Here is a 15,684-nt window from a genome sequence, read left to right on the forward strand (position 1 = left end):
TCAGTGGGAAATCTTTCTTCCAAGAAGAGACGGGAAGAGCTTTTAACCTTTGCCGCAGCCTTTCAACACGTCTGATAACTATCACGTGGACACAGCCTCCGATTTCTTCCTCTCAGCGCTACACGTTGTGCAAATAGATTCGCCGACCTTGAACTTAAACAGAGATATTGGAGTTTAGGAGACTTCTCTCCACGGTTGTACTTCGGTTGAAGTTTCAGAGTGAATATGTGAACTTTCTCACGACAGTAATTTGAACTTCCATCCACTCTGGAAGTGGATGGGGATAAATGGGTCGATGATCGTTGCAAACTGGGCCATAGAATTTGGTTGTTCATTTGGCCTCTCTCAAGTGGATATCCTGAAGTTAGGAAGATGTCACTATAACACTGGAAAATAAATGATAATCTAAAATTATACTTCACACTATAATTTCATTTGTCGCAATGAGTTAAGCATTATAAGGAAATAATGGATAATTACAAAAATAGTTTAAAAATTAGGGCCATTTTGCACCCTTCAAAGTTCGATTTGATTCAATTTTTGTTATTTAGCGTCGCTTTTCTGCCACTTTTGGCTAATCGCGACGACGAGGATGAGTAATTATATGGTGAAATTGATGAGAGGGCACTCGCAGAAAAGGCCCCGGGCTGGTATTCGCCCGGCACCTCTGGCATCGTAGCACGCTGTGCTAACCACTCCGCTCAAAGTACGAAGAAAACATCCTCTTATCTAAAATCGTTACCTTAATATTAAAAACGAGGTTTTAAGAGCCTCTTGAGGAAGATTAAAATGGTACGGTTGCACAGGGGATACACGCAGAAGGTCACCCACGCAGTAACAAAGAGAGAACCGGGATACAGAGAGGAAGGGAAGAAATTAAATTGTGTTTACCTTGAGTGTTACTTTTATGAAAGGAATAAATGCACTATTATAGATGGTTGCAAATTTATTAAAGAACACATTTCTTCTATAGCATAAAGAAGGTATAATTTTACTGCGTTGTTGGGTAATCCTGTGATTCTTGGTAATGAACAAATTACACAATTACACAAATTACATAACTGTCTTATCTAAGTGTTCTTTTAAGACTCCATTTATGTTAAGTGTATGTTAACCCGAAATTTTTTGATAGAAACGTCATTATTGTTTACCATGCGCTCTAAGGTGGAATTCAATGGAAATAACTGATATATTTTCTTTAAAATCTTATCCGTACATATGGTCGATAAAATACACATGGATTTCAACTTTTATAGAGAATTAATCGCATCCTGCATCTACCTTCCGTTGTATAATTTGAACTCTTTCCTTTTGTGCGACTGCCACACCACAAGGAAGCTTCATGATGAATTTTCTAATTATTTGTGCAGTTTCTCCTTCCTTAAATATTTTGTGCATATGCCTCATGCGTTTGGGGGGGGAGGCAATGTCAAGTTCTGGGGGTGGCTTAGCCAAGGATCGAAAGAAGGGAGGACGAGAACCCACCTCGCTGGGGTTGAAAATATTATCTTAAGTTGCTTCTGTATCAACCTTTACGATGGACCCCCTCCGAAAAAATCCTGCGTATATGGTGGATATTAGGGATGGATGATATCTGAAATTTGATATCGCGATATATCGTCACAGACGATACGATATTTTTTCCGTGTCGTGATATCGGCGATATATCGTCTCCACGATATATATCGCCAAGTATCGTGACGATATATTGCTGACACGATATATATCGTCTAGATGATATCGCCTGGACTGGACGATATTTTTTTCAAGATCGCGATATATCGTTTGGACGATTTATCGCTTCGCCAACTGTGATTCTTGCCGTTGACAATACATCCCTCATGTAGCAACATATGGAAGGGTGGATCGTTGCTCGGGCAATATTGAAAACTCGATTACAAGTGGCACTCAGGAACAATCTTGGCAGCTCTAAAAATAAAACACAGCTGTTATCCTTGTTTTGCAAAAGGTCATGTTCCGTTTACCGTAAGATAGAGTAATCAGTGAAGTCCTTATCTGGGAATTAGATTGTTGCAATTGTTATGAAGCGGCGCTGATAAGACCATCTTTGTTGAGACAGGAGTTGTAGAGTATATGGTTTGGTAGATAACAACTGACACTGTTCACTCAAGATAGTAGAGTGTAGAGACACAGTTACTAACTTCAAGAAGAAAGGTATTGGCGGAAGAAGGATAACAACCCTATGTTTGACACGAATGGTTTTCGTTACAGGATACCTGATAGATTGATTGATTTATTTTACTTCGTTTTTGTGCCACTATTGACTAATTTGCGAAGATTGGGATGAGTGATGATATGATGAAATTGATGGAAGGACACTTCCAAACATCCAGACCCAAGCCGGGATTCGAACCCGGGACCCCTGGCGTCATGCTAACCACTCCGCCAGGGGGTCGGCGATACTTGATAGAGGATAATGTTAACTTTACCAAATTCCTTGCGTTGAAATGTTTTACAATAAGACTGTCTCAGAACGATCTTCACAAGTTTTCTTCGGTTTAAGTGATTGATTGATTGATTTCATTTGGCTTATTTTACTTGGTTTTCTGCCACTATGGCTTATGGCAAAAATGATGAGTAATGAAGGACACTCACAAAGAACAACCATGTCCAGGCCGAGATTCGAACCCATGTATTTTTAACGCCAATCAAGCCCCCCTGCAACGAAAAGCTTTTGTGGTTCCGAAAAACACAACTTAAATGTTCTAGGATGCGTTGAAATGAACTGCACCATTGTATTTCTCGTGATATCCTAGCCCATTTTGATATGTCACATGACCACTTTTCCATTCAAGTAATTGAAATTTACTCCCAGATGGCGGATTTCAAGATGGTCGCCATGTTGGTTATATTCTAAAAACTGTTCTCCCCTTTCCTGTATCACTACTCAGGATGTTCCATTCATGTTTCCCTGTCCTTGTTCGTTTTAAACTAGTGTTTACACTTGCACACATATGGACGACGCTTGAATCCACTGTATTAATATATTAATTCAATTTTTCATTTTGTCAAATTAACATACACGCCACATGAACGTCGTACTTCTCATATGACACACAAAAATTATAATTATTGTTAATTAAAAAAACACACACACACATACACACAATATGAAGTCGGCATAACAGTCTGATACAGGCACGTAGCTAGGGGGAGGGCTAAGGGGCTGAAGCCCTCCCGAAATCATACAAATGTCTAATTTAAATAATGTCTCGTGATAATTACTGTTACATCCTTGGCAAGATTAAACATTAGAGCAAATTAAGTTGTGTATAATAGAGCAACCAGCTTATATTTTTATATTCTACAATTTAATCCAAAGAATAAATTAATCCACTGCTTTAAAAAATTATAGTTTTCTTTGTGAAAGGTCACGCATTAAAAACTTGACGAGTAAAAAGTATTTTTTTTAACGGAATGCGTAAAAGTTAATAACAAAATACAATAACTATGAACTTCAGTACACTAACTGCACAAAATATAAGAATAATAGGCCTTCCTGATGGTGCAGTGGTAGCGTCGTCGCCTTGTAATCAAGGATCGGATCACACTTTAAATCGTAGATCCAGTTCCGATTAGCCTTACTGTGCATAAAGTGGACTTAAACACCAAAGCAATCATCAATAATGTCACTCATACGGTAAATTGAGTAGCAAAGTCCCTCAATTTATAATAATAATAATAATAAATTTCGATTTAAATTTGTTTATTTTTAATAACTTATAATAGCTATTATTGTAAAATGACAATTATGACCGGTTGTAATAATTATTAGTTATTATTTATACTAATCAAGTTTTATTAATTGCCTACTCCACTCTACAAATATTTCTGGCAACGCCTCTGCTGATAAGGGATGAACTCCCCCCAGAAAGAAAATCCTGGCTACGGGCCTAGTCTGACACGATAGTTTTTTTTAAGAATCAGTCGCAGTGGCACATAAGAGCGGCGCCAGCGAGACGCAAGGGGGCTCTAGCCCACCTCGAAGAACCAACATTCAAAATAGCCTACATGCACACAGAGGAAAAAGAGTATACAAAAAGAAATGGAAAGAAGCGTATTGAAAGAATTGAGCCAAGTGATATAAAGAGATTTAAAAAAATAGCACGAGGTAAAGAAAAAAAATATAAAGATACCATTTGAGTTCAAAGATGATTACACAGTCATGGACTATTGGACCTTACTTAATTAATAATAAAAACGAGAATTGAAACTAAACTTGGGTAAATAATATTACACTGATGGAATTGTGCAACAAGAATTTGGGGCAGTGCGAAGGGGCTAGTGTTTCCAACTTTGTGTTTAGTAATACACCATACAAAGATGAAATAAGCAAGAAGGTAGGCACAGATTGTCATCCTCAGAAAGGAAGGATACAGAAACGGGGCAGGGAGAGAAAAAGTAGAAAGAAATATTCAAGGTGATTAAAAAGACATAACAAGGGAAAGATTGGATGAAAAAGATGGAGATAGAAGATGAAATGAGAGAGATGGAGAAAGGAGAAGATGGAGGAAGAGAGAAAGGAACACAGAAAATATGATGGAGAAAGAGAATGGAGAAAAGTACTAGGGACGTTCAATATATAAGTTTCCCTGTGCTATAAAATATTGTATAAGCAATACCATTAAAAAGAAGCACATGGTTGAAAAAACGCCATCCTTCGTCTACAAGGAACAACAATCGATTAGTTATCAGACGTGATTGATTGATTTAGTTTATTTTACTTCGCGTTTTGTGCCTCTTGGCTAATTTACGAAGATGAGGATGAGTGATGAAATGATGAAATTGATGAATGGACATTCACAAACAACCAAGCCCGACCGGGATTCGAACCCTGGACCCTTGGCGTCGCAGCGCGATGTGCTAACCACTCGGCCACAGGATCGGGGAGTTATCAGACGTGAAGGCGCATGCGCTCAAGGGCGAAAAGTAAATGCTTGTTAGGAAAATGCGGGCTCGCGTCATAAGGAGTTCAGAAGCATGGATGCTAAGGACTCGTGGACTTTTTGGAACGAGGAAGAACAATTAATGCTGACCGTTATTGTCAAACATTGGATAAACTGAAAAACGCAATTCGACATAAGCGACCAGGTCTCCTGTCAGCTGGTGTCATTCTTCTTGACGATAACGCTCGCCCCCCACTCAGCAGTGCAAACACAACACAAAATTGAAGAATTGGGGTGGGAACGGCTGCTCCACCCTCCATACAACCCCGATTTAGCATAGAGTGATTTCCATCTTTTTCTGGTGTTAGTCTGAATTGCAAGGTTACAAAGAAGTGAATCGTAATGTGACAATAGTGCTCAATAGCCAGAGCCCTGATTTTCTTGCAAAGGGTATGGACAAATTGGTGCAACGGTGGGACAAATGCCTGAATCTCTATGGGGATTATGTGGAGAAGTGAGGAAGGATCCTCCTACACATGAATGTATAGTTTTCTAATGTATCTTAAAAATAATTTTTTTTACAGCATACGGAAACTTATATATTGAACGACCCACGTAGAAGGAAATCCAAAAAAAGAGGAAGATAAAAGTAGGAGTAAGTGAAGAAAACGATCGGGAAAGAGAGGTAGAAGAAGAATGAGAAGAAACAAGTATTTCATTTTCATCAACCTTTTGAACCCATCCGAACCATATGCGTGCGCACGGGGGAGCCAGAAGTGCTTTTTACTTCGTACAAAACCTTATTTTTACACCTTAGTAACTTCTCCCCATGCTGAACATTCATGTAAAGAATAATTTTCTTATTTAATGTTTCAAGAAAATAGGGGTGTAAGGGTAGTACACCCAATTGTCAACCTCACTTCCACGTAGTACACCCTGGACTGCATTTTGCAGACTAACGAGACTCTGGCGACTGGCTCCATCGCCAGTATAATTCTGTGTCGTCCTGTGTTTTGTCCTTATTTGTGCTGAGCGCCCTTTTTAGCCTCAGCTTTTAACCAAGGTAATGAAATTTTAGTTTTCAGACACGCTTCTATTTTTGTTATAAGGGGCTGGACCCCTTATAGTGTGACGTGTGCAAAATAGCCTAAGTGCTGACGCACCCAAAAATTTTAATTCAAATTCAAAATTAAAGTTAAAAAAATACCCACATATATAAAGTTAATGCTCATGTCTCTATCGCTTTTTGTACAAAAGTTATGTACGTTCAAAGACTCGGTTGCGTGACCTCTAGGACACCCCACAATAGAAATGATAATGTTAGCTTTGAAACTTTGATTTTATCTGGTTAACTTTGTACGATAAGTTGGAGACTGTTCCGCGTCCACCTTTTGAGATCAAAGTACAAACGTCGATTATTGTCACTCGTGTACACTAACCTTGACAATCGGTGCAGGTCCATGAAAAAAATTGTTCTAATCACTAATGCAAGGAGGAGAAAGACTGAACAAGGTTGGAGATGCTAGGCATACTCTGAGTGACGAGAGCTGTCAGCGAACGTTTGTTACTTTGTAGGCTTGTAGAAAAAGATTGTGTTGACCCTTGAGCCAAACAAAGAAAGTTCTTTACTATGAAGAAGATTCTCTTTTAGTATTGCATTGTAAAAACTGAACAATCGCGGTTTAACGAGGCTTGAGCAACTTACTTTCACTTATGGTGAAATTCCCCGAGCTTCCGACCTGCAAACACTAACCTCAAGCAGCTTGAGGCCTAACATTGAGGAGGGCAGAATTGAACTTGAGGCCTGATTTTTTGGAGGGCTGAATCGTACTTGGGGCCTGACTTTGGGGAGGGCTGAATCGTACTTGGGGCCTGACTTTGGGGAGGGCTGAATCGTACTTGGGGCCTGACTTTGGGGAGGGCTGAATCGTACTTGGGGCCTGACTTTGGGGAGGGCTGAATCGAACTTGGGGCTCTGACCTTGGGGAGGGCTGAATCGAACTTGGGGCCCTGACTTTGGGGAGGGCTGAATCGAAATTGGAGCCCTGACTTTGGGGAGGGCTGAATCATACATGAAACTTGTGAAAGGCAGAATCGGAAAGTTGTCCATACCACAGAAATAGCTTCCACGACTATTTTGCTAAAGAACTGTTACATTTGTGAAATCATAAAAATTAATTAATTTTTTTATTTGTGTTCCTCAGGTCCAGGCGATTATCAAAAGTACCCTTAAGTTATAAAAATTTTAAAAAGGCTGAAAATTTTGGGGAGGGAAGTGATTGGGGTTATTTTTGTACTTCCCTTTTCTGCCACTTTTGGCTAATCGCGGAGATGAGGATGAGTGATGGTATGATGACATTGATAAAGATACAGCCATAAAGAACGTCAATGCCCAGGCCGGGATTCGATCCCAGGACCTCTGCCGTCGTAATGCCTGTGCTAACTTACTCATGCTCTCCTTTCCGCCCCTCTTACGACGCTCTGCAGTGCACATGTGCATACGAGAGCGCGCTCTCACAAGTACTGGAGTTGACAGGCATAAACGTGCACGGACCTTCTGATTGGGGGGGGGGGGGGGAGCAAAAGCCTTAATGAAAGTTCAATCGGAGAAAGAAGAATCTCATTCCATCTCATTCCTTTATTGTATTGATGGTTTGGTACCACATCACGCTACGACGCCAGGGTCGCAGGTTCGAATTTCGGCCTGGGTACGGGTGTTTGTGAGTGTCCATTCATCATATCATCACACATCCCCATCTTTGCAATTAGCCAAAAGTGGCAGAGAAGCGAAGTAAAATAAAGCAAATCAATAGATAAATATTGTATTGATGGGTATGGAACAGGGTCGTATATAGTTGTGTCCGGACCCGCCGAAAATCAGTGTAGCTATTAGAAGAATTCAAGTTTCCGTGGAACCAATGTCCTTTGCCTTCCCTCCTTTATTTCCTCCTTTCCAGATTATTTTACATAGTAACATGGATTTGTACAGCACATTCAAACTACACATAATGTATTTATTTCCACCGGTATCGGCGATTAGAGGAAGGGAGTGTGGGTGGCAGTTGCACTTTTGGCCCCCGCACTATGAGCTCTTAATGCTAAGCTTTAACATTCGAACATGTTCTTTATTATAGGAATCATTTAATACATGTCATTTAATTTATTTATATATATACATATATATATATATATATATATATATATATATATATATATATATAATATTATTTCTAAACATAGAATTATCATGGCAGTTCAGAGGTAGTGGTAAAATAAAATTAAAGGAAACTTGAGAATATCGTGAATTTTGAAGAATACAGTACTAATAGAATACTTCTGAGTATTGAAAGTAAACAATAAGCACCAGCCATTGGTATCAATAGGATTGTTACAACCTAGAACTGTCCGTGACTGTACGCCTAGATCTAGATACAATACTAGAATTTTACCATAACGTTCGTGGTTCCAACTCGCATCTAATAATCCAACAGCACTTATCTCCTAGATGGCGTAGTTGTAACGTATGAGCACGTGACCCCTTGTAATCAAAGGGTCATGGGTTCGATTCCCGGTTTCAATCCCACTTTAAACTGTAGGTCCAGTCCAAATTAGCCCATATGGGCATAAAGTGGACTTAAACAAAAATTAATCCTAAATTTCTGTTGGAATTGAATTTGTATCTGTTTCACTCCGATATCCGTGTCAGGGTTAGCAGAGCGCCAACTACGCTGTGTTCTTTTGTTATGAGAACAAAGAAAAACAGTTAGATTGATTTGATTGATTGATTTAGTTTATTTTACTTCGCGTTTTGTGCCTCTTGGCTAATTTGCGAAGATGGGGATGAGTGATGAAATGATGAAATTGATGAATGGACATTCACAAACAACCAAGCCCGACCAGGATTCGAACCCGGGACGCTTGGCGTCGCAGCGCGATGTGCTAACCACTCGGCCACAGGGTCGGGCGAAAAACAGTTAGTTCTGAATGCAAATTAATTTTTCTTCCACTAAGGAAAAAATTCAAAGAACTAGTATAATGTCAGTCTCTGCGTGTGTTTTTGAGTACTGCATGCTTTCTTTCTCTCTCTCTCTCTCTCTCTCTCTCTCTCTCTCTCTCTCTCTTTTTCTCGCACTCAAGAGACCATGGACAGATCTATAGCAATAACAATTAGCACAATAAAAGTAAAACACGAAAGTATGAAATGTAATTGATTTGTGTTAATCAATAGCAAAATGTAAACAAAGATCTAAACATAATAAAACCAATCCCACCATTTCGCAATTGGGACATTTAAACTGGTTAGTTAAGAAATTAGTTTGTTACTTTATAATGAACTATAGAATGAATGATCGAATGAATGAATTAAAATTATTGGGTGCGTCGGATTTGTTGAAATATAGAAAAGTAAAAAAATGGCTTCCTTTACATAACTATATTTAGTACTCCCTCTGTCCCATAATTATTGTCCGGTACACTTTTGTTTGTTGTCCCATAATAATTGTCCGATATTCAAACTGTGACAATGGTGTATACAGAAGAAGAAAATGTAACACGGGAATGAGTCATACAACGTCATTACTCAATGATCAGTAGAAATTGGCCGATCAAGTATCCAAAAGAACATAAAAAGTTACCATTTTGGCATACCGGACTATAATTATGGGACAGATGGAGTAATATATTTAATCATTTACTTATAGCACGCGTGTTTGTAAACTAGGATCTTCCTAGGGTTACCAGACGTCCGGTTTTTCCCGGACATGCCCTACATTTTAGCCTTATGTCCTGCGTCCGGGAGGAATTTGAAAAATATCATAAATGTCCTACATTTTGAGCGTCACATAATATTAATTAGGAAAATAGGTAACAGAAGAAATCATGAAAGTTACAAGTCTATAGGCTACGCTTCCAAACTCAAGAGTGAAATTTATTTTGATTCAGTCATTGAGTCATTGCCCAAAAAGAAAAAAAAAGTTTGTCCTGCTATTAAACAAACAGGAAAACGGAAGCACTTAATGAACAAAGTTTTGGGACCACTTTCTGATAACGTCACTGTTCAATGCCTGAGCAGAGTTTCTTACCTTAGGGTTTATACTGCTGGAACAATGTGTTGACCATTCTTATTCAATATTCAATATAATTTGATTGTAAAGCAGGGGTATAGAGAACAAAGTTATTCAGGGTGTCTGCCAGTCAAGGAAGTCATGGAAGTCAAGAAAAAGTAAAGAAATTAACAAGTAGGTCAAGAAGTCAATAACAATGCAATAAATTATTCTTGTGGTCAAGAATTTTTGCTATCATAATGACTGACTGGTTGATTTAGTTTATTTTACTTCACTTTTTTCTGTCCCTTTGGCTAATCGCAGGGATGAGGATGAATGGTGGTAAGATAAGATGGATGAAGGGACAGTCACAAACACATAGGGACAACCGACACAAGCCCCACATAAGTATATACTGGCTGTGAGTAGACGCCAAAGCCTCGCTTATCTGCCAAACACAGTTCAGGCTCTTTGGTAGGGTTTTTCATTTAAAAAAATATTTTCTTAATTACTAATTTTCAACTTTACCTAAGTAGGGGTCGAATAAATAGACATTAAGAAAAACTGAAAAAAGGTATAGGAAAGTCCAGAAAAAGTCAAGAATTCTGGATGTGTTATTTTGGTAGACACCCTGGACACTACTCAAGATGAAACTTCTCGAACCATTTTCAATTACGGTAACTGCTGAATATTTGTTTGCCATTACAGGTCATGATTCAAATGTTGAGAGAGTACTTTCATTACCATCAGCACAACACTCACGAGAGAAATTATTTTTTCATGAAGTCTGTAAAATGTTTGTTTGGTACTGGTCAATATAATTCCAAAGAGTTTGACAGTCCACTCTAACATAAATATAACAGTTGGGCTGAAAAGTTCGTAGGCTGACTCATAGATGGCGTTACTAGAATTAAATCCATGTGATTTTTACTTAGTACTAACCTTCAAAAGATACGTGTATAAATTTCACAGCTGCCGGATAATTAGTTCGTGAGATATAGCATTGTGAGTGAAGCAGCTTTTGTCATTGTGAAAAAATGGATAAAAAAATAATTTCGTGTGTTAATAAAGCATTGCTTTTTGGCGAAAAAAAATACTGTTGAAGCCAAGGCTTGGCTTGATAAACATTATTCGGACTCTGCACCAGGAAAATCAACCGTTGAGAAGTGGTTTGCTAAATTTAAACGAGGCGAAATGAGCATCGAAGACGATGCACGCAGTGGACGCCCCAAAGAGGCTGTTACCGACGAAAACATCAAAAAAGTCCACAAAATAATTTTAAATGATCGTAAAGTGAAGTTGATCGAGATAGCTGAGATTATTAGGCTACATAGCATTTTTGGAGCTTTTAAAGGATGAAATCACGAAAAAACGGCCCCATTTGAAGAAGAAAAAAGTGCTGTTTCATCAAGACAATGCACCGTGTCACAAATCAATGAAAACGATGGCAAAATTATATGAATTAGACTACGAATTGCTTCCCCATCCACCATATTCTCCAGATCTGGCCCTCAGTGACTTTTTCCTGTTTGCAGACCTTAAAAGAATGCTCGCTGGAAAGAAATTTAGCACTGATGAAGAGGTAATCGCCGAAACTGAGGCCTATTTTGAGGCTAAAGAGAAATCGTACTATAAAAATGGCATCGAAAAATTGTATGACCGCTATAATCATTGTATCGCCCTCAAAGGCAACTATATTGAATAATAAAATCGAATTTTGTCAAAAAAATATTATTTACTATGTTAACCTACGAACTTTTCAGCCCAACTGTTAGTTTGGCTAAACCTGAAAATTTGATAAAAATTGTCTCCCCTGAGAAGTACCGTTTAAATCATTTAGTGAGAGGTGCATTGATTAGTATGATTGCAAATTTTGAAATTTTGCATTTTTTTAAAACTGAAAAGTCACTTTTCAACTACTTTCTAAAATGTTCTATAGAAATATGTATTATTTATTGAGAATGTTTTGTGTCCTACATTTCCCTTACAGCGATCTGGTAACCCCAGATCTTCCTCCAACAGTCTTTTCAATGTTTTCGTGCCCTGCATAAGAGCTAAGTAAGAGAAACCCCCTCAAAAATTCTGGGTACGGACCTCTCGTAAGGGGAGTCTGTTATTTATTTTCTTTTTTAGTAGTCTGTCCACTATTTTGAATCTTTCCAGTATGTGGCATTAATTTTTTAACAGTTCTAGGCAAAAGGGGGGTATGACCCCACCCATTTTGGCACGCTACTTTTGATTTTTCTAATAAGTGTAGGTATGCAAGTATTGATCTAATTTTGTTAGTGTTAAAAACACGTTTATGTTAGGTACGTATGTATGCATTTAATTCCTACATAATGTTAAAAAAGTAACAGTAATCTCTTAGCTTAAATTGATACATAAATTAAAGTTATTATGTTATGCAGCAGTAACTTCGATTAATTTTTGTTGACACAAATCCATATCTTTTCTAAAACAAAGAACTGCGATTACAAAATCAGAAATAAAGGGTACACCCCGTTCGCATCCTTATGCCTGCCCCTGATTGTGTCTTTGTGAGAAAAAAAATAGGGGAGTAAACTAGTGTTGGGGGCTGGGTGAGAAATATCACTGTATAAGGTAGCCTGTAATAGCACTATTTTAGCCCAAAGAGAGTGTACTATTACAGACTTTTTCTGTGGCTCAAAATGCCCATAAATTAGATTCTTGTGAATTTTTAGGGGGTGTTGGGAATAATATGGGGGTTTGGAGGCGTTGAGAATAATGGGCGGGGGTGTTATGGATCTGTATGATTTTCACTATTTTTTTTTAAAAAAATGTACCGTTGTTCCTTGTTTTACACATGCGGTTTTCATGATCTCGTGTTACCTCCCCTCCTAGGCAACTTCAAGTTGCTGCTTGTTATTATGCAGTCTGTGATAAGCTGTACTTCCTGCGTGCTGTAATCTGTGTCTTTACGCCGATGTCAAAGCAGAAGTGACGAGTAATGACGAGTTAATTACGTCATTCAACAAAAAGATTGTAGGGAGCTGAGTATGCATTACTTTCAGTTTCGGCATTGGATGCTTTTAGGTTTAAGTTAGTGGCATTGCGAAGGACAAATTTGTAAAATAATGATTCACGAAAGAACATCGTGCTCTGTGTAAAGTAACACACGAGCATTTTGAACCTACTGTGTTGAATCAAGTTGTAACTTACCAGGAATTGTTTGGAATCAACGTATTTTCAACAAAGAAGAAAGTTTTGTGAATTTGTTTAGATTATCGTATGGAACTGCTAAACGCCGAATTGTAAAGCAAAATGATGGAAGTAAGTGATATTAAGACGTGTGTCAAAGACTGGGAAGACCTCAGTGACGAATTCAAATCTTTTGAGGTATGTATCAATTTGCGAGGTTTTTTTTTTACTGGTTTTAATTTAAAACGCATTGCTAATCTATCTTGTTTCACTCGATGTTTCAGTACAAGATATTTTTTCCCCCTACAAACCAGCTGATAGTGCGTGTTAGTATGGACAAGGCCAATTCGGCAAACCAAATTACAAATTTTTCAAGCTTAACAATTTATTGTAAAGTAAGCTGTTCATAATGTTACTTTTATTGCAAGTACTGTTACATACTTTTCAAAGCAGCTGGTTACGGTTAAAATTCCTCAAAAGAACTTCCACACACTGCTTGTCAACGTGTTTTTTTTATTATTATTCATTTACTTGTAGCTAAGTCATGTGCAGAATCTCATGGAGAACTGTGAAAAAATGCTACTTAACCATTAACCTAGCATATATCAGAAACTTACGTACATTATTGATTGTTATACAATAACAAAAAATGTTCAAAACCATAAAAAATAATTGGTAACAGTATGGTATAGTGAAAACACATTTCACTCGTTTATTTCCTTTTTTATTTAAATTTATACTTACCTATTACGCATAGTGGAACATTTTTGAATGTGGGATTTTGCTTTTTTCACATTACAAGTATTTATTGTTCGTTGCTAATTCGCTTTCGTTACAATATGGCAGACAAATCTTGACTCAGATTGTCTATCGTCAGCTGATATGCAGCGTTTCCAAACTTATTAACCGAAAAATGTCGCACAAGCTATTCACAGAAGGTTTTTAAGTGAAAGTTGATGCACAAACCATTCACAGAAGGTTAGGTTAGGCAAACAGAAAATTAATTTTGAAAAAAAAACAAAAAACGCTCACACGTCATCTTGTAAAACTATCGCGTGGTTCCTACACTAACAGGGGTTACATAATCAAACGCACGGAAAATTTGATTCACGTAGTCGACGGTAATGGTGGCAAGAGCTATCGTGCATCGGAGATACATTAATGTCGAAAAATACATGATTTACCAGCTGAATAAGTTGAACGAAGGGAGAAAACACTTCCACGAGCTTCCAAAAGTATACAGAAACTCAGTTCCATAAGTAGTTTCTCCTGTAAATTTGAAGAAATGAGTTTTCACTATACCATACTGTTGCCAAATACCATACTGTTGCCAAATAATTTTGCAACCATAATGCTGTTTCAGCATATGTGTTTGGGAATAAAGACAATACATGAAGTTATTAGTTTACTAACATTCTTGAACTTTCTTCAAGAGAATCACTGTTTTTCAAATGTCTCGCATATAACACATTTTCATTGTTTCATGCACTTAGGCTATGTTGTCATATTAAAGTGTTGTTTTTTTTAAAAAAACAATAGTAGTTTACACAAAGTGCTTTATAATTGTATGGAAATCAGTTCATTATGTATGTCTGAATATAATTGCATGTCTAGAATGCTGGAATATCGTAAATAAGGAATGGATTCCTGTCTGCTCTTGGAACATTTTACCAGTTCCATAAAATTTACTAGTTTTTGAACGTTCCCCCACAAATGATAGTTTTCTCAAATTTACTTCTGTTCAGAAATAAGGGTGGGGGTCTACAATGGAAAGGGAACGCTAATATTCCCCCTCCCATTTCACCCATTTATATTGGTGTAATTACAAAATTGTTCTCTTATGCTTGGAAGTGCCATGGTAATGTAGGGACTTCAAAATATTTCCCCCATCCTTACGGTAAAAGGAATTTAGACATTAAGGATTGGTCTCCTACATAAAATACATATATATCATATATCTTGAAGATTGGCTGTGAAACCTGTCAGGTTATACAGTGATTTTTTTGGTACTCTTAAACATCTGTATGTGACTGACCCAAAGACGTTCATTTATTTCATTTATTATTTATTGTTTAATTTTGTGCTTAATACGCATGATGATATATTTATGTTATCAATTTCTGTTTTGTTATACTTTGGAAAACGTTGTTGCATTATATGATGTATAATTAATTATAATCACATTCTTCATAATGTAAAATTACGATGTATACATTTCTATATTATTTTTTGATCATAGCAACGAAAAAGAAACAAAACACAGTAGATCAATAAGTGAAAAATATATTGAAATTATATATAGTGACGTCCGAGTTTTCTTTGAATTTAACAAACTGTAAGTAGATTTGGATAAAGATAAATACTAGGATGTTTCGTTGAAGTGTGTGTGAAAGACTTGCTTCAATAATTTGGCGCCTACAGCCAGGATTGAAAAAAAAGGACAATCTTCTGATGCGTGGTGAGAAGTTTGCGCAATGGTAGTTATAGACTTTTAAAATTTTATTTTGTCTTCGAGTTTCAATTTGTTTAACATGTTGCGAAGGCAAAATTGGCGACCCTAAATATTTTATTTATGT

At 37.4% G+C, this 15,684-nt stretch overlaps 1 protein-coding gene across 2 annotated transcripts in view; it reads left to right on the plus strand.

The window, feature by feature from the left end:
* Positions 1-15,684, plus strand: part of LOC145988885 (transmembrane protein 120 homolog) — a 67,475-nt gene that overhangs the window by 18,563 nt on the left and 33,228 nt on the right. Inside the window, exon 1 of one of the 2 annotated variants that reach the window (XM_083124165.1) lies at positions 12,906-13,306. The exons of the other annotated variant lie outside the window; for it this stretch is intronic. Coding sequence (XP_082980291.1) covers positions 13,232-13,306 — 75 coding nt within the window. The 5' untranslated portion in view covers positions 12,906-13,231. Of the gene's footprint in view, positions 1-12,905; positions 13,307-15,684 lie in introns of those variants that run through there. 2 annotated transcript variants of the gene reach the window in all.

This window comes from Lepisma saccharinum, chromosome 6, assembly GCF_977018435.1.
Source record: "Lepisma saccharinum chromosome 6, izLepSacc3.1, whole genome shotgun sequence".
Taxonomy (NCBI): Eukaryota; Metazoa; Arthropoda; class Insecta; order Zygentoma; family Lepismatidae; genus Lepisma; species Lepisma saccharinum.